This window comes from Trichomycterus rosablanca, chromosome 2, assembly GCF_030014385.1.
Source record: "Trichomycterus rosablanca isolate fTriRos1 chromosome 2, fTriRos1.hap1, whole genome shotgun sequence".
NCBI lineage: Eukaryota > Metazoa > Chordata > Actinopteri > Siluriformes > Trichomycteridae > Trichomycterus > Trichomycterus rosablanca.
Window position 1 is genome coordinate 38,794,901 of NC_085989.1, and position 21,016 is coordinate 38,815,916.

At 39.8% G+C, this 21,016-nt stretch overlaps 1 protein-coding gene across 1 annotated transcript in view; it reads right to left on the minus strand.

Moving 5' to 3' along the window:
- The window catches only part of olfm2a (olfactomedin 2a), a 269,002-nt gene extending 248,599 nt beyond the window's left edge, over window positions 1-20,403 (minus strand). The window contains exon 1 of the mRNA XM_063015253.1: window positions 20,014-20,403. Coding sequence (XP_062871323.1) covers window positions 20,014-20,070 — 57 coding nt within the window. The 5' untranslated portion in view covers window positions 20,071-20,403. The remainder of the gene's footprint in view (window positions 1-20,013) is intronic.
- Window positions 20,404-21,016: the final 613 nt, after the last annotated feature.

Sequence of the window (21,016 nt, forward strand, 5' to 3'; positions counted from 1 at the left end):
TGGGCTCTGGCTGGGCCACTCAAGGACATTCAGACTTTCTCCGAAGCCACTCCTTTGTACTCTTGGCTGTGTGCTTCGGGTCGTTGTCATGCTGGAAGATAAACCTTCGCCCCAGTCTGAGGTCCAGAGCACTCTGGAGCAGGTTTTCTTCAAGGATCTTGGTGTACTTAGCTGCATTCATCTCTGCATTTCCCTAGTCGCCCCGGTCCCGCTGCTGAAAAACATCCCCACATCATGATGCTGCCACCGCCATGCTTCACTGTAGGAATGGCATTAGCCAGCTGATGAGCGATGCCTGGTTTTCTTCAGACGTGATGCCTGGTATTCAAGCCAAAAAGTTCAATACTGGTTTCATCAGACCAGAGAATCTTGTTTCTCATGGTCTGAGAGTCCTCTAGGTGCCTATAGCGGGCTGTCGTGCCTTTTACTAAGCAGTGGCTTCTGTCTGGCCACTCTACTATAATACAGGCAAAATTTGTGAGGTGCTGCCTGGATGGTTGATCTTCTGATAAGTTCTCCCATCTCCACAAGGATACGCTGGAGTTCTGTCAGAGTGACCCTAGGGTTCCTGCTCACCTCCCTGGCCAAGGCCAGTGTTCCCCGATCGCTCAGTTTGGCCGGGCGGCCGGGTCTAGGAAGATTTTTGGTGGTTGCCACTGTGCTCTTTGGGACCTGTAAAGCTGCAGCAATTTTTCTGTACCGTTCTCCAGATCTGTGCCTTGACACAAAGGGGTGTGCAGACTTTCTGGCTTGACTGTACCTGCATACAATTGTTTATACACTCGCTTGTGGTAACTTGTTTGGAAATCGCAGATTTACAAATTGCCAAATTACAAATCAGACTTGTATAGGTCCATGTTGTTTTCTTCCTTTGAGGTCTTGGCTAAGTTCCTTGGATTTTCCTACCAAGAGCCAAAAAGCACTGGCTGTAAAGATGCAATAATTATTGACGCCAGACATGAAGGTCTTGGCGTTTGGTAAGAACAACATAAAAGCTACTATGGTTCAAAGAGCAGATCATTTTAATACTGGTGTTAAGGTAAATGTGTCACAACACACAGTGCATCAAAAGGACAAGAGACATCTGAGGGGAAATGGCTACTAAAAGGTAAAAAGAGTTTTCAGGGTGAAGAGACACTGAGACAGAAACATACCAGCTGTTATAGCTCTTTTTCTGCAATTTCCCTCTGGGGATTAATAAAGTGTTATCTTATCTTAAAACCTTCTGTGTATGATACTGTGTAGTCGCTTGCCAGTCTAATGATCCATGCTAACTCCTGTCCTCTATCGAGGGCACCTGAAATGGGAACACAGGCATCTAAACTAAACATCACAGCAATGGAAGGAGAATCCTGTTTTCTTTAATAACATGTAGACAACCAGACAGGTGACAATTATTTACTAGCAGAAGAGATTCACCAAGATGCATTGTACAGTAGAATGATCTACCTCACAATGTTCAAGAGTTCAAGAGAGGCTTTATTGTAATTTCAGCTATATACAAGTACATATTAAAATGCCTCTCTATCTGCCAATCAGGGTCCTTACACAGCATTTAAAGACCCCACCCACATCATCCCGCCCTAGTAGAACAGTGTCTGCTGCAGGCACTGCCAATTATGCCCACTAGATGGCGCCCAGCCGACCGGTGGCAACGCCGAGTTTCGAACCGAGGAGTTCACAATCTTGGCGCTGGTGTGCTAGCAGAATATCTCACTGCACCACCTGGCCAATGAAAACATTTTTAATGACAAATTACACTTTATTATCTGCCATCCTACTGCCAAACGAAAGCTACCTTCTGCATGGCCTAGTGACTATTTAGACTTTAATTTTATTGAACATATGTGGGGAATTTTTATTTTGTAAGTGTAAGATTTGGGGTTGTAGATAAACAAACTGACTGACAACAAAAAGTCACTAGAAATAAAGTATTTGCAAAACAAAAAAGCTGAAGGAATAGATGGACTGAATAGGAACAGCATGGATGAAATATAGCTGCAGATGCATGATGTCCAGTTTAGTGGACACATGGTTGTTCAGAAGTTTCCTCCTCATGTGAAAACAATTATATTATTCCTTAGATGTTACATTATGTCGTAATATATTTTTTTTAACCTGCAAGGATTTTCTACATTAGAAAGATTGGCAAGATATTCCTGCCATGCAACACTTGTTTAGCATTTCATCGGTCATCTTGGTTGAGAGGACTTCTAGTTGCAGTAACAACTACTTACCACTGGGTAGAATCCTATAGAGTGATGCAGTAGTGTCCACTGTAGGGGTTGATATGCATTTAAACCTGTGCTTGTAAAAAAAAAAACAGCTATTGAATAGCTGTCCACTGTAGTGACCACTATGTGTCACAGGGTTAATAGCATAAGAGGTATCACCAGGATGCACTGTACTGTAGATTGATCTACCTTACAACATACAGAAGCTAAAGGTCCTGTTGGTAATGTCCTGGTAACAGATATCACATCACTTCAGATGTCTTGTGGAGTCCATGTCTTGGTGGGTCAGAACTAATTTGACACTGTACGGTGGTCTTAATGTTTTGCCTCATATAATATCCTGCCTACATTCAGCAATTGTTTTAAAGTCAGAAACCCAAGATTAAAACAACCTGCATTCCACTGTAATCTCTTTATTCTCACAGAGCACTGTTACCTATGATTATTTCTTCCCACTGTTTCAGCGCTTAAATGCCAACATATCCTTCACTTATCCCTTTATAACAGACATCAATATTCAAACCTGAAAGCAAATCTGAACCTGCTTGTTTGCTATTAGACACTTACATGCCCATTCACACACCCCACACGCTCCTCTTGCTCTGAAAGCATGATGTGTAATGTGATTTGACCCAATTAGCAGAGGTATTCGCACAGGTCGAGCAGGTGCCCATCTGTATCAGTGGCTGCCAAGATTCTTTGGCACTGTGGGTACTTAAACACACACAGGCAACAAGCAAGTACGTCTATGTCTTAAAAGCATGTTGAATATTTTATTGTGACCTGTGCAGAGGCTAGGGCCAGTATGCGTAGGCCAGCTCAAATGTTGAGTCTCTTTGTGTATTAGCGGGGTTTTGGCATATATAGAGGCTGAAATAGAGATGTTAAAATAAAAGCTTGAGTGTAAGTTTCAGTGAGTGAGTGGAAATCAAGGAGACGGGCTAAAAAAAATTCATCAATCTTTAACGTCACATTAAAAGCTGGTGTGGTTGCATCCCCTAATGCTTTGAATACTTTAAATACTTTAAATTCCAATGCTTATGATAAAAACTCCAGTGCTAATTATGTGCCTGGGCAACAGCAACACAGATCTGGATCATCAGATCCACATCCCTGAAGATGCTGCGCCTGGATATGGAGTGTCAGGGCATACTATACCAGGGGTGTCAAACTCAAGGCCCGCCATGTCATTTTACTTGGCCCGCAAGAGCTTAAAAGATGTATGATTGTTGTGATAGTTTGAGTAGTTACAAAGACGCACTTATAATTTAATGGGACACCTGAGCCTTTAAATGGCAACCGTTGACATTGTAGTCATGGCAACTAACTTTGACCTTTGCTAAGAAGCCATGTGACTTTTATGTTTTAGTGGCAAAAGAACACGGAAAAGTCAGTAACGTAAACAGTAATAAACAGAAGTGAATTTTCTTGCAATCCAATACAGAAGCAGCACCTGTAAGTAGTAGACATTTATATTCTTAGTTGTTTGTAAATGTTTAGCAAGTATGTTACAGCGTCTCAGTTACGAATTTACCATAATTCCGTAATTAAATACAGTTGTTACCGTTATTATAGCAATTAGTATTTTTTACACAAATTTTACATTTGGTTACATTTTGTACTAGATGTAACACTTAACTACAGCTATGTGCAAGTACTGTAATAAGTTTTTTTATTGTTTTTATTGTTTGTATTGTGTAGTTTCACTCCATTCTGATGCACACAGTGTACAGTTGGGAAGCAAATAAAACCAACCTAACTGTATTTTAGAGGAAGTTGTCTGTCTGTCTGTCTAGCTGAGAAAGGGGGAAAAACTTTTAGCAAGGTTAGAACAATTGTCTTAAAATACAGTGTAAAATCGTACAGAAACTGCATCTCCCACAATGCATGCCGATTTTGTGACCTGCAAAGTGATCGCATCCCGCCACTAGATGATGTTGAGAAATATTTACAAATAATCCCAAAATGTACAAGAAGAGAAAACTGAAGCAGAAGGAGGTAATTTAATGAAAGATGGGAAAATGAATAAAAGTTTGTGCTTCAAGAAGAAAAACTGATACGTCTCTTGTGTTATGAGGCGTGTCTGTGGTAAAGGAAAACAATATAAATGTAGATATACAGTATATTATAAATGTACAGAATAAATTTGATATTGACACCAAACACAGAATTTAGCCTCCGAGAAAAACAACAAATTGTCCAAGACTTAAAAGGCAGACTGCAATCACAGCAGGATACGTTACAACCGGCCCTTTGAGGGCCACCATACCGCTGATGTGGCCCTCGGTGAAAATGAGTTTGACACCCCTGTACTATACTGACATCTCTTCTACTTAATGTTCTCTGGGATTTCAGCTCACCCTTTGCTTACAGGTGTGTACAATCTCTGTACAAACATTGGTAGAATAGTGGGTTGTACTGGAGAGCTTTGTAAAGTCAGCTGATCACATTTCTGCCCTACTTAAGCTGTCTAGTCTAACTCCGGATGCTGTAATTGTGATGATAAAGAGCAACAACAGCCCAGGAGTGAAGCAATAAGTCATACTTAAAATACAAGTTCTAAAACACGCACTGCATAAAAATGTCAGTTCTACTTGGAAGCAAAAGCAACACAAGAACTATTAGTCAGGAAGATCGGGTTTTTAAATTGAATTTTTAAAGCCAAACAGCAAACAAGCCTAAGATCAACATGCTTAATGCCGAGCAGTCACTAGAAAGGTGTAATGCACAATACAATTGGAATGTTGGGCAATGAAAATTTTTTTATTGACAAATGACACTTTACTATCTTAAACCCTGTGCAAATAATCTGGGCATGGTGATTGTCAAGTGAAAGCTACCTACTGGAACTTAGAGTGCCAACTTTAAAGTTAAATGCAGGAACAATAATGACCCGTGTCTTTTGACCATTTGTAGGTATGAGAGTTCTTCAAAAAGTTTCCGAACTTTTAAAACTCTATTTATTAAGAATTTCAAAAACAAATGACACCACTTTTCTACATAGTCACGTTCCGATGCATTTTCCCCAGCATCGTACCAACTTTTTAATGCCATCAGCAAAAATGTTTTTGGTTAAGCGCGTAGCCACTGATGCACCACTGCTTTCACATTATCATCACATGAAAATCTTCTTCCCCTTAAAGCTTCTTTGGGCGTCCAAAAAGGTGAAAATCAAATGGCACTAAATCCGGACTATAAGCTCTCTCTCAGTCTCTCAGACACGACCAATTACTGCTCCTCCCACCCTCACTGTTTCCAACCAAAATATAAAAGTGCGGAAACTTTTTGAAGATCCCATGTAGCTTTGATAATGGACAGCATGTTTCCAAAGCAGGTGCTGCACAGCATTGTGGTCCTGGGGACCTGAGTTTAATCCTTACATTTTGTAATGGTCTGTGTGGTGTTTGGCCTATTCCCCCTGTGTCTGCATGGGTTACCTTGGGTTTCCTACCACCCCCTAAGAACAAGCATAAGACAAAATACTAGGTGTGCTTTAGTGATTTAGTGTATTCCTGCCTTGCATCCAGTGGTTCCAACTAGTTCAAAACCCACTGCATCCCTGATCAGAATCAAACAGTTATTCAAAATCAATCAATTAATTAATCCGTTATGGTGTAAGACAGACAACAGCCACCTACAGGCAGGTAACAGAACTGTAAAATGAATGCACTTTGCATAAACCTAATCAGCAACGTCCAGTATTTGAAAGAGCATATTATTAAAGAGCAAACTTCTGTATCATAGGTGCTGCCAGGAAAGAGGGGAAATGTAAGCAAGGATCACTTTGAGAAATAGGTAGGAAAAAACTGCAATGTGCTGTCATGTGAATGCAAAATGAAGGCAAGCAATTTTAGCACGCTAGTTTGATAGCATGCAGTACTATGTTGTTATTAGTTACTGTTTTAGCACAATAAATAAGAAAAACAAAATTTCATATTCTAGTCAAGGAACTAAATCTAAAAAGAAAATAAAAGCTTCAACCAGAAAAAAGTCACAATCAAGTCATTTCTAAAGAAATAAGAAGAGGATAGGGATAAAGTAGGTGTGTGCATGGCCTACTAAATATTTAGACTTAGCCATAACATTAAAACCACCTCCTTGTTTCTACACTCACTGTTCATTTTATCAGTTCCACTTACCATATAAAAGCACTTTGTAGTTCTACAATTACTGACTGTAGTCCATCTGTTTCTCTGCATGCTTTGTTAGCCCCCTTTCATGCTGTTCTTCAATTGTCAGGACTCTCCCAGGACCACTACAGAGCAGGTATTATTTGGGTGGTGGATCATTCTCAGCACTGCAGTGACACTGTGGTGTGTTAGTGTGTGTTGTGCTGGTATGAGTGGATCAGACACAGCAGCGCTGATGGAGTTTTTAAACACCTCACTGTCACTGCTGGACTGAGAATAATCCACCAACCAAAAATATATCCAGCCAACGTGGGCAGCGTCCTGTGACCACTGATGAAGGTCTAGAAGATGACCAACTCAAACAGCAGCAATAGATGAGTAGAGGAGTGTCTAATACAGTGGACAGTGAGTGGACACGGTATGTAAAAACTCCAGCAGCGCTGCTGTGTCTGATCCACCCATAACAGCACAACACACACTAACACACCACAACCATGTCAGTATCACTGCATTGCTGAGAATGATCCACCACCAAAATAATACCTATTCTGTGGTGGTCCTGTGGTGGTCCTGACCATTGAAGAACAGGGTGAAAGCAGGCTAAAAAAGTATGTAAAGAAACAGATGGACTACAGTCAATAACTGTAGGACTACAAAGTGGTTTTAATGTCATGGCTGATCAGTGTATGTTGCAAGCAATTAAGGGATAAGGGCCTTGCTCAAGGGCCCAACGGTGGCAACCTGGCAGATGTGGGGCTTGAACCAGCAACCTTCTGATTACTAGTCCTGTACCTTGTACCTGAGGTACCACTGCCTTAAATCTAATTTTGGCTTGTGCCAAGAGAATGCTCCTGATTTAATCAACTGTACAGTGGAAGCAGGACGAATAATTGATTGATGTCATTGGGCTTTTTTGTTTTGCTGAAGCGGACACTTCATGCTACAGCACACAATGACAAGTTGTGTACTTGTGGCAGCCAGTTGTGGAGCAGTTTCAGCATGTCAATACCCTTGTGCACAAATCAAGCATCATGTACAAAAGCTTCACTGAGTCTGGTGAAGAAAACAGAGCCCCGACATATCCCTGTTCAGCCTGAATTAACTGGAAGCCAAATCACTGAAAACCAGGTATTAGATCAAGAACATTACCCAACCTCACTAATGCTCTTGTAGATAAATGGATGTGAATTCCAACAGTCAAAAATACTATATTTTATTGCAATAATAGACTTTTGATTTTGGTCTTAAGATTTAGGCATTTTAGCAACTATTCTTATCCAGTGCATGTTTATCTGCACAAAACAAGCTTATATGGTAAAACATCATTAAACATGCAATATTATACAAACTAAATAACAGTAGCTAGAGGAATAGATACCACATATACATTTATTAACCTCAACATGAGAAAAGGACAGACCAGGACATCATACTATTAATCAAATTTGTTTGTGAGTAAGGCCTCTAACCCTTAATTGCTCAGACTGTGTACTGTCATAGTACTGTAAATGCTTTTTAAGTATAGTAGTATGTAGTTTAAGCTACAGATCTATTTCATCATTCCAGCCAAACTATTTCCATACTGCACATTTGATCTCTTTAACACAACAGCTTTTAATAGCAACCAACGCACTAATTTTGCAAACTATTAGCAATACAGCATATATGTACAAATATTAAACTAATTGTTCCTTTCTCTCCATCAAAACTATACTAAACACCATTTCAAACTACTTCATTTTTGCCAGGAAATCATTTTATGTTCATGCCATAACTATTTCCTGTTCATTATTACTATAAAGTCTAGATATTTTTTACATGTCTAATGACCTGATGCTGACAAACCAGAAGATCACTCTTTTTTTTAGCACTTTACGTTCTCTAAACATGGGCTTATTGTGTACTTTTATGTACTGTACCTATTTAAAGGTAGGACATTAAAATTATATTATGTTACACCATAATAACCCCATGTCTCACTACAGTATGTTAGAGTTCAATCAAACATCAGTTCACAGTCACACTGATTCCCCAGCAAACGTATATTTGTTATTACATACATGAGAGACAATAAAGTCATAAGGGCATCATAAGGTTTCGCCGCATGAGCCCTGGATACACTGATGACTACACATGCATAAAATAAGGAAATCTGAAATACTGTTAACAGTATAGACAGGTAATAGAACAGGGTGGCTTTGTAAACAGCGGGTCTGGAGAAAATCAGAGAAAAATGGATGATATTATAGTTTTGCTTACATCAATATTTTTGCATCTGTAAGCAAAAATGTTCATTGATTTTAAGGTATATCACGGTATGTTTTATTTTTTGTATGACAGGAACTTTTTATATGTCTGTGGCTTATTCTACTGTCATAAGTACTGTACATAGAATATAAAAAGTTTTAATTTCACCATGTATATAATGAAGGTTTTGAGTACTATAAGCTTTGCAAAATGACACAATAAATGATGGAATCAGTATGTGTGAAACAGTTGCAATAAATACAAATTTTATTGTTTATTTAAGTATTGTACAATTACTCTCAGCTCTCCCTTTAACAAATAAAACTATGTTTGCAAACTCCACTGTACAACTTGACCACAGGTCTGTTGTAGAAAAGTGGACAACTTTATATATCTCTGCTTCCAGTTCACTTACAACATTGGTTTGGCGACTGACCCAGTGTTTCCAACTCCTCAGTAAGGAAAGTAGCTATTGGCTGTTCTAAAAGTCGCTAAATGACGTCATCGCCTAATTTGCATAAGCTATAGCACATGTCGATAGATCTATATATATTATAAGTAGTGGTAGCACATCTCTATAGGTTTATATATTATTATAAACTATAGGTAGCGAAAGATCCATTGATCTGTATCTCAGACATATATTTCAAATTTATTTATTAGGATTTTAATTAAATGTAATTAAATTTTATATTAGCCAGTATACAAAACATTTTGTAGTAAATAATATGTTAACCCTCTATGAGGAATATCTTCTAAGGTTTTGTCTCCGTGATTTATCATACCCTGATGGATAAGATCCCAGTGAGAAAACTATAGATCACACAGATCTTATCTATAGATACAAAAAACATGGAATAAAGAACAAATAATTAGAACTGAACTGACAAGGGAAAAGCAACAATATTGTTTTACGTATACAAACAGCTAAGTACAAGATAACATAATAAATGCTCAACATATTCACTCAGTAATGAACTTTATTAGACACAACCTTGACTGTACCAGCTGAACTGCTAAGAAAGCCCAAAACTGAAAAATAACCAAATACATTTTGTGTTGTCGTAATGTTAAGGTCGCAGATGGTTATTTAAAAATGATTGGCTTCCCTAGATGTATGAAAAATGCTCTAAAATCACTGAACGCATGTATAAACGTGGTTAAATAAAACATTAACACATAGCATTAGATAAACAACTGTTATTCAACTGTATGCAATCAGATATAGCTAATTTGAGCACCTTGTATAGTTCTAAAATAGAATAAAAAAGAAGTCACATAATAACAGCATTACATACACTTAAACTTTAAAGTTTTAAAGGAATGAAAACTAAAACCATACATTACTAACCTCTAGCACAAATAAATTAGGCAAAGGTAGCACAGAATTATAGGCGTTCATGAAAGCCATGAATGAGTCAAAAACAGATGTGCGCATGCTCGGTAGGACAAATCGATGGGTAGGATAAATTAACAGAACAGTAACTGCAGAACGATATATGCTTTCACGTCCGAGTCTCCAATAACACCAGAAAAAGTCGCTAGATTTGTTGCTAGTTGCTTTTTTGAAAAAAAGTCGCTAGAGGGGTCTGAAAACTCACTAAATATAGCGACAGAGTCACTAAGTTGGCAACACTGGACTGACCTGAAGTATTTTCGTCCCATAAGACAGACCTGGAATCCAGTGTTTTCATTATTGCTCTGAAAGCTTCTTTCTCGACTGTCTATAAAGGAATCGTGTCGTTGCATTGTGGATTGTTACTGCATTCGTAATGTAGTTGTTTGCAACAGCCGTGGTTTGACAAACCGTGCAGTGTATAGTGTTTTAGTCTGTTCTAAACTGCCGACACGCCTTATTTCTTTGGCAGGTTCTTCCGGTGCATATTTGGTCTTCCTCTCCTCATCCTCCATCTGTTTTTTTTTTTTTTTTACCCCATCGAGGAAACCTCTCTCATCTGTTACCACTGTTATGCTAATGCTACCTGGCTAACTTATGAGCTATACCTAATCTGCACAACGCTCCATAGCACTTTTAGCGATGATTTGCATCCTATTGAAATCTACAGCTGTTGTATTAACTATGCTACTGTATGGCAGTATATGAAAAATCCATACCATACGAGGAATCAAAGCCGGTATACCAAATGAACCGTTATCTCACTGTAACCCAGCTCTACATCTTAGCAATGGGTGTGGCTAAAACACCTGAACTCAGTTGAGGTCGTTGTTCTTACACTTTTACACAAAAATTTAGTATTACAAAAATCTGGCAATTCTAAATGTGACAAACACAGGTTTCCTTGGCATAAAACCCAGCAGAAATTAATAAAAAATTTTGATTATTTATTTTTCTTCAGCAAACAAGACTGCACAACAAAATCTTCTTAACAAATTTAAATCAATAAAATACAGCTCCTCATACACTTAACTGCATGCTTCTTCCTAGTCAAGGTTGCGAGGTGTCTGGTCTATCCTAGGTCAACAAGAGCACACGCATCTACGGACAGTTTTAGGAAGTCATTTCACCCTGTGTATGTTTTTGGAAGATGGTAGGAAAACAGAGTGCCCTGAGAGCAACACTAAAAGAAGGCGTGAAACTCCTCACAGATTATGACCAGAAGTGAGAATTGAACCCAGGCCCTGATGACCCGTATTGCTGTGCAGCACCGACTCTAGGATCAACTGAAAATCTGGACTGTCTAAATAACAGATTATTACTATCCTATATATGTCACGTTTTACTATTGGACTTAATATTAACTTTAAACGGTTACTGCTCTCTTTTAAAGAAAAATATGCTCATAAATCCTGACCATGTGATGCACTAAAATCTAAGACTGAGTGCATTGTGGAGTTATTATATCATAAAATATTCACACCTCTCCACACCATTTTTGGCACCAAGCTGCCCTCATAGGAAGAAATGATTACTAAATGATTCAACTGCAACATTAAGCTTATCAGTACTAAGATGGAAAGAGTTCAGTGGTTTTTAAAACTATAAACTGCTTAGCCAACTGACCATGGTATTTTAAGAGGCCGCTTGTAATAGTTTAAACACTGTGTGGGTGAAAAGACAATATAAGATTATACACCGATCAGCCATAACATTAAAACCACCTCCTTGTTTCTACACTCACTGTCCATTTTATCAGCTCCACTTACCATACAGAAGCAGTTTGTAGTTCTACAATTACTGACTGTAGTCCATCTGTTTCTCTGCATGCTTTGTTAGCCCACTTTCATGCTGTTCTTCAATGGTCAGGACTCTTCCAGGACCACTGCAGAGTAGGTATTAGTAGGTGGTGGATAATTCTCAGCACTGCAGTGACAATGCTGGTATGAGTGGATAAGACACAGCAGCGCTGATGGAGTTTTTAAACACCTCACTGTCCCTGCTGGACTGAGAATAGTCCACCAACCAATAATATATCCAGCCAACAGTGCGTGTGGGCAGCGTCCTGTGACCACTGATGAAGGTCTAGAAAATGACCAACTCAAACAGCAGCAATAGATGAGTGACCGCCTCTGACTTTACATCTACAAGGTGAACCAACCAGGTAGGAGTGTCTAATAGAGTGGGCAGTAAGTGGACACGGTATTTATAAACTCCAGCAGTGCTGCTGTGTCTGATCCACTCATACCAGCACAACACACACTAACACACCACCACCATGTCAGTGTCACTGCAGCGCTGAGAATGATCCAACACCCAAATAATACCTGCTCTGTGGTGGTCCTGTGGGGGTCCTGACCATTGAAGAACAGGGTGAAAGCTGGCTGAAAAGGTATGTAAAGAAATAAATTAACTACAGTCAATAATTGTAAGTGGAGCTGATAAAATGGACAGTGAGTGTAGAAACAAGGAGGTGTTTTTAATGCTATGGCTGATCGGTGTAGTTTTTAAACTTTTTTTTTTTTTTTTTTTTATTGATGGATTTTCTCCCTTTTTCTCCCATTTTTAACGTAGCCAATTAGTCTTCGGCTGCTTGGGACCCCGTCATGTCCAAGGAGGGTATGTTTGACTGACACACAATCACAGGCACACCCTCCGACACAAGCACAGTGTACAGATGCCTCAGGCTATAACCAGAGCCCTTACACAGCGTCAAAGACCCCACCTTCTTGTTAGTCCACTCTTTTCCCACCCAGCAGACTTCCCACCCAGTGGCCAATTTTGTCTGTTGCAGGCACTGTCAATTTTGCCTGCTAGGGGGCGCCCAGCCGACCGGTAGCAGAGCTAATATTCAACTCGGTGAGTTCCAAATCCCATCACTGGTGTGCTAGTGGAATATTCCACTGCGCCATCTGGGCTAAAAGGTTTTCCTAATGCATCCAATTAAAGCATTCACATTCTAGGTATTGTAGCGTCGGCACAGGCTTTACCCAGAAAGCCTTGCGGCAGTGGTGTCTAAGCTCACCGTGGCCGTGTATCCCATTGTTGGGAGTGGGGTGGCTGCGGTGAGGGTTGGGTAAGTAGCTTATATGTTTGTCTGTTGTATGAATGTATGTGTGTATGAATGGGTGTCTGTCCCTAAACCACTGAATGAACTGCCAAAGGCAGCTCACTCGCAGCCCCGACGCTATCCTTCCTGCTCGCCGGCGCCACATTGGTGTCAGAAGTGGGATTGTGATATTTGGGTGGTTCGGTGGGCCAATATGCCCGATCTGTCTGAGTGCGCTAGCCCCGGGGTTGTTGCGGGGGCATGGAAAGCCAGGTGCAGCAGGGGGTGGAAACAGCGGCTTGGCAGTGTAATGGGGTGAGGTCCGGACATGGAGCCACCCAGTGGATGCTGGTGAGTGGGTCACCGGGACGGTTGACCATTAGGGAGGGGGCAGTGTAGCGTCGGCACAGGCTTTACCCAGAAAGCCTTGCGGCAGTGGTGTCTAAGCTCACCGTGGCCGTGTATCCCGTTGTTGGGAGTGGGGTGGCTGCGGTGAGGGTTGGGTAAGTAGCTTATATGTTTGTCTGTTGTATGAATGTATGTGTGTATGAATGGGTGTCTGTCCCTAAACCACTGAATGAACTGCCAAAGGCAGCTCACTCGCAGCCCCGACGCTATCCTTCCTGCTCGCCGGCGCCACAGTATAGTCACAAAGCCCTGCTTTTACTTTTAGTAGGACAGAACATTTGCTGCTGCTTCATGACCTTGCCTTTTCTTCTGATTTATTGCACTTTGTACTTTGTAATTGTTTGCACATGTTTTGACCCTGGACTTTTTATTGATTACCACTTTAGACTGTGATTTGAACTTGTTGGTTTAATAAACATCTGCAAATGGAACCACTGCTTCTGTAAGAGTCTGTAACATTATACTATAGACTAAATAAAATGCAAAAGTACTTGTTTACAGAAAACACACTATATATAATAGAGCTATATAACTATTTATAATATAGATATGTATGTATTTCCTAAACTGTACAAATAGTACAACTTATTATTTTATGGATTAGACCATTTAAATAATTGAAAACATTTGGTTACATTTATACCAGTGTATCCAGTGGCATCCATGGCACAGAATCTCATGGGGCACAATAAACTCTGCATATTACTGACAGTATCAGTAAGACTACACACAAACCTACTTGCGCAGTGTACCCAAACATAAATGCACCTCATTAGTGAAGTCACAAATGCACACATACCATCACATTACAATTACAAAGTTGTCAAGCAGTATCGATTATCGTTACTGCTAGGGGCAGTTGTAGCCTAGCTGTTAAGGTACTGGACTAGTAATCAAAAGGTTGCTGGTTCAAGCTCAACACTGCCATGTTGCCACTGTTGGGTCCTTGAGCAAGGCCCTTAACCCTCAATTGCTTAGACAATATCCTGTCACATTACTGTAAGTCACTTTGGATAAAAGCGTCTGCTAAATGCAGAAAATGTAAATGCCAAAATGGTGTGCGACTGTAATAACACATCCAAAGCAACATGTCAGAGTGGGGAATCCCAATGCTTTCTATGCCTTAGACCTAAACTTCATTGCTTAAAAAGAAAAAGTGCATGACGATCTTTCATCTGGTCAAACTTGTCTATAAGTTTTCTTTTGAAGTCCACCAATTCATGATTTAATTCATTTTCAATTGATTGCTCAAATGAATCAACTTGACTCATTATTATCAGCGGCTAACAGAACCAAGATGACTACTGTATGTCTAGCTGCATAGCAGTGCCAGTATCATAAACAATGTTTACTAAACATTTGGACGTAGGCTTATGTACATTTTTTATTGACTGCTGTCAGCATGGGGCCAACATGATTGTGCCCCGTAGGTTATCACTGAAAGCACGTTGAACATACACACAAGTGTTCAACTGCTCAGTAGTTTGGACGAATGCACAGGGACCGACCCCATGCTCAACAAACTAAGACTGCTAGGAGAAGTATTGGCCTTTAAATAACAGGTACAGTAAGATGTTTGGAATGTATCGATAGCATTGTCATATATAATAAAGGCGCAACAATATTAGTTACAAAGGAAAAAATCTGTAGTCAGGGATGTTGTGCTTGAGTCAGAAGGTGTTAATGCACTAGGGGGATTGCACGTCTATAAAATAAATATACACTATAAGCCCAAAAGTATCTGGACAACTGAACAAGAGCTTCTCTTTTGAGAAGGCTTCTCACACAACTTTAAAGTATGTATGAGGTAATGTGTGCCAATTTAGTTAAAAGAGGTTTTGTATGGCTGGGCATTAATGTTGGTCAAAAAAGCCTTAACTAATGTTCCAGTTCATTCCAAAGCTGTTCAGTGGGGCTGAGATTCTTTAAACCAAGCTTTTCTTCACGTCTTTATAAAACAGGGGCACAATCATGCTGGAATAGGAAGCATATTATTACCTTAATATAATTGATTCATTACACTTGCTTACAATTGTTTAGGCTGGAACACATGAATTAAAATTTTTAATAGGTGTTCTGATTATTTTTGCCAATATAGAGGGTTTTTTTTAATTAATAGCTTTTGCATAACATATTGTTATGTCTTTCTCATCCCAACATCTTTCACTGTGCTCACTACCACTGAGATCCAAGTTTAGATCAACCTGCCAGGTGCCTACACAGACAGGCTTGGCTTCACTAGGAGGAATGGTCAATGGGATTTTTCTGTAATGTTGCAACTAGTAGATAATGGAGAATGATGTATGACTCCTTATGTGACAAGAGAAAAGAAGTGGTTGGCAACTGCACACATGTTGGATGGGGCATGTGTTGGGTATGGCCCTCCTCAGTCATGGTAGGGGTCCGAAGTATTGGAGAAAGGATACAACTGGGGAATTGGATCTGATTAGTTTGGAAGAAAACGGGAAAATACTTCAATAGAATGTAAAAAAGAAATTTCTTTCATTTAATATCAGTATCAAAGACCTAAGTATCAACCAATAAAAGGTACTAAGCTAAAAACGACAGTGACAGAATCTTTCGGCTGCAAGTAGTTTTAAATGAGCGCAAACATTAGCAGCAAGCTTTACTATAATTAGTGTCTCTTTAAGCTGAAAAGCACTATTTTTAGTCAACATTACAAATACACATAGCTTAAGATTAACTTTATATTGAACTCTATAACATGAGCTTGTCCCATTTTAAAACATTGGGCATTACTATTGAGCTGCCTGAGGTTGAACCACCTGAACTCCATAATTAAATCCCCAATTAAGTTATATATTGTATGTTAATACTTAGTATCAGTAACAAGCATCCTCAGATAGAATGAATTTGGAATGTGTCTCAAATGTTTTCAAATAGGATTTGTGACACTTATATTGTTTTGTGTATTGTATTAATGTGTTTCCTATGTCTCTCTATTTAGAGTTAAATAAATGCATCACTCTGATATTTTTTTCCAGCACACTTACAATAGCATATGGTAATGAGAGACAATAAAGTCATAAGGGCGCCATTGCTTTTTCTCAGCATTAGGTCTAAATGTATTTATGACTTGAGATGTAATAGCATAGCATAATAAGGAAATCTAAACTGCTGTTACCATTTTGTGCTAGCAGTTTAGACAGGTATTAAAACAGTGTAGCTTTTATTATAACACACAGTGGCACACCAGGTAGTGTGTATGCCACATGGAACAAGAATCTTGGTGACCTACCAAGTTCCAATTGATCCTTGTCTGTGAGACGTTTGGTATGTTTCCCTATGTGTGTGGGGAAGTTTTCAACCTAATAAACTGATCAGCCATAACATTAAAACCACCTCCTTGTTTCTACACTCACTGTCCATTTTATCAGCTCCACTTACCATATAGAAGCACTTTGTAGTTCTACAATTACTGACTGTATTCCATCAGTTTCTCTGCATACCTTTTTAGCCTGCTTTCACCCTGTTCTTCAATGGTCAGGACCCCCACAGGACCACTACAGAGCAGGTATTATTTAGGTGGTGGATCATTCTCAGCACTGCAGTGACACTGACATGGTGGTGGTGTGTTAGTGTGTGTTGTGCTGGTATGAGCGGATCAGACACAGCAGCGCTGCTGGAGTTTTTAAATACCTTGTCCACTCACTGTCCACTCTATTAGACACTCCTACCTAGTCGGTTCACCTTGTAGATGTAAAGTCAGAGACGATCGCTTATCTATTGCTGCTGTTTGAGTTGGTCATCTTCTAGACCTTCATCAGTGGTCACAGGACGCTGCCCATGGGGCGCTGTTGGCTGGATATTTTTGGTTGGTGGACTATTCTCAGTCCAGCAGTGACAGTGAGGTGTTTAAAAACTCCAGCAGCGCTGCTGTGTCTTATCCACTCATACCAGCACAACACACACTAACACACCACAACCATGTTAGTGTCACTGCAGTGCTGAGAATGATCCACCACCCAAATAATACCTGCTCTGTGGTGGTCCTGTGCGGGTTGAAGAACAGCATGAAACGGGGCTAACAAAGCATGCAGAGAAACAGATGGACTACAGTCAGTAATTGTAGAACTACAAAGTGCTCCTATATGGTAAGTGGAGCTGATAAAATGGACAGTGAGTGTAGAAACAAGGAGGTGGTTTTAATGTTATGGCTGATCAGTGTATAAAGCAATTACATTTACATTACCTTTTTTGACGTATGCCAGATTGTGTATGGTAACATTAAAAATACTCCTCACCCAAAATACATGGTATCATTTTATGAACCCAAACATCCTTGTTAGTCAATTAATGGGTAAGTGTGTGATGCCCTGTGATGAACTGCTTTCTATCTAGAGTGTAACTGTTAAAAGTGTCATTGTTATAACTTTGAATTGGGATGGATAAAACAACTGCATTTTTAGAATACAGAGTTAGCAGGTTTTCTAGATGGATGGATGGATAGATAGATACTTTAGTATTTCAGCTATCTATCTGTATTCTAAAAATGCAGTTGTTTTATCCATTAGGAAACATTTAAAATATCAGAAAAACTGGTTCCTATCCAGAGTGTAACTGCGTTATTGTTATAACTTTGAATCAGGATTTTTTTCTAATATTTAAAATGTTTCTGCTGGATAAAACTGCATTTTTAGAATACATGAGTTAGCAGATTTTCTATACAGGGTAAGGATCAGACATGCTCTACACTTACAGTGAATAGAGACCATTCCTTTTATTATTCATTTATTAATTTATTTATCTTAATTGACCACTTCTTTATGATCAGAATCACAGAGGCTACAGGGCCTATCAAGTAATGCTGGGTGCAAAGAGGAGATGCACTCTAAATGAGGCACCAGTCCATCCACAGGGTATCACACACTTCTACATTCACACACTCACTCAAACCTGGGGGCAATTTAGATATGTCAATTTACTACTGGATTAGTTGTACAACGTACAAAAAAGAAAACTGGTGTATCTAAAGGAAAACCATGAAAACCAAAAAATATTGCCAAACTCCACAGAACAAAGCTAGAGACAGGGTTCATTTCCAGGTCATTAGGATTAGGATTAAGTTAAATATTAAGTAAAATATGCTAGACTGTTTCTTTATAGGGCTGAATTGACTCTTATAGACTGACATAAACTATTAACATGGTGTTGCATTATCTCTTGTTAACCTCTTACCAGTTGGACTTCACAGGTAATACTAGTTTCAAACAAATGAAGGTTCAGCTAGGACACATCAACTTCATGTTTCACTAAGTTTTGTAACAAGAGTTTTAAATGCACTTAGGCATAACCTATTACTCAGCTGGAGTGCAACAAGATGCAAATGTGGCAATGCTGCTTGAAATTAACAGGCTGCCAAAAAGATGAAAACACTTGATATACACAATAGCTAAATATATTTTATGGGAGCATTTTAAAGACCCCAGGAGTGGCGGTTCGGGTCCTTTCTGTGTGGAGTTTGCATGTTCTCCCCTTATCTGCGTGGGTTTCCTCCGGGCGCTCCGGGTTTCCTCCAACAGTCCAAAAACATGCAGTCAAGTTAATTGGAGATAGTTAATTGCCCTATAGGTGAATGGGTGTGTGTGTTTGCACTGCGATGGACTGGCGCCCCGTCCAGGGTGTTACTGTGTGCCTTGCGCCCATTGAAAAGCTGGAATAGGCTCCAGCCCCCCCTTCCCCCGCCACCCTAATTGGATAAGCGGTTAAGACAGTAAGTGAGTGATCTTTTGTAACCAGCTTGGTCCTAGGTTCACTCCCCAGGAGTGGCGGTTTGGGTCCTTTGTGTGTGGAGTTTGCATGTTCTCACCGTGTCTGCACGGGTTTCCTCCGGGAACTTCGGTTTCCTCCCACAGTCCAAAGACATGCAAGTGAGGTGAATTGGAGATCCAAAATCGTCCATGACTGTGTTTGACATTAAACTTGTGAACTGATGAATCTTGTGTGATGAGTACCTACCATGACTTTCTGTCATGAATGTAAGCAAAGTGTGTAAAACATGACGTTAAAATCCTAATAAATAAATGAGTAAACAGCTTGTCTTTAGCTGTTTATTGAATAGCTTTCTGTGTGGTGTATAGTGTGAATGTAATACCATGGCTTGGCATTCATAGTAACATACATCACACTTTAGACAGTCCGGCAACTTGAGTCTAAGACACTAAAATACAGACTGGGCATCAACCCAAACAGTAATGCATGAGGTCACACACACACATGTGCTCATGCATATACAGTGTTATTGAATAAAGAATAAAGCAATAGTCTTCCACCTTCATTAATAAAGCACCCTTCTCAATCCAACTTCACTGTACAGTGGCACAGCTTGTTAAAAGAGTCACGTTCAACACCATGCTATAAATTACCATAATGCACAAGTGTTCGACCAGCCTCACTGTAGAATCAAATGAAAGCAATATAAAGGCAGGTCTGTTCTGCAAGGTTCAGATAGCCTACAGGTCAGTAATTAACCACTCAATAAAATCTTATGCGGAATGAAGATGCATTAAAATGTAAAGCGCGCATTACCTCACACGGAATGCAGGCTAACATCAGCAGGAGGAACATGGCACTGAACAGGTTCATTCCACCCCCGAACAACAGCTTTCTTATTTTCTTTGCTCCTTCCTTGCGTCTTAGTAAACTCTCTGTGCAGAAACAGCCCGCTTTCTCTGCACGATCCGAGAGAGATGCGGCAGGCACGCAACAATCCTCATCACCGGCGGTGTGCTCCGGCTACAGTCCGTCTCAGCGCAGCTCTGTTGCCACTATGACGCTGTGCAATTGTGACGTTATAATACCGCCGCGCTGTTACTTTGATGTTGTAGCTGATAGGTAAAATTCGAGATTGGCTGCTGATGTATGTTCCGCTCTCTTTCTCTCGGTATGACCGCGGAGGAAAGGTCAGTCCTGTCCCGATGTCCGGCTCTTCCCTTATACAATCACAAGGGAAACCAAATAAACCGAAACTGTAATGAAAGAGCAGCGGTGTCTAAAGCGAAAGGGAGAGGGGGGTGGACGAGACTGTCAAAACCGCAGAGGCTGCAAAGAACCAGAGCGAGGTGAGCACTGCGAGTTTACTGGATCTGATGCTATGAGAGAAAGACAGTGAGAGAGAAAGTGTGAGAGAGAGAGAGAGAGAGAGAGAGAGAGAGAGAGAGAGAGAGAGAGAGAGAGAATGCGTTAGGTAATTGTAACTGTACAATAGAAGAAAAAAAACACATAAATAAACACATAACAGAAAAGCACAGAATTAAAGTATTTTACCATTTTTGTAATTTATGTCATTAATGTCAAAGGTGCCTGCACAGAGATAAATAATAAAAGTAAATAATGGAGAACAGTGTATGTCTCCTTATGTGACAGGTGACAAAAAGTGGTTGGCAACTGCACACAATGTGTTTGGTAGAGGTCTGCAGTATTGGAGTAAAGATACAACTAGGGAATTGGATATGACTAGTTTGGAAGAAAAAGGGAAAATGTATGAATAGAATGTAAAAAAGAAATTCAAACTTATTATTATAGTATTAAA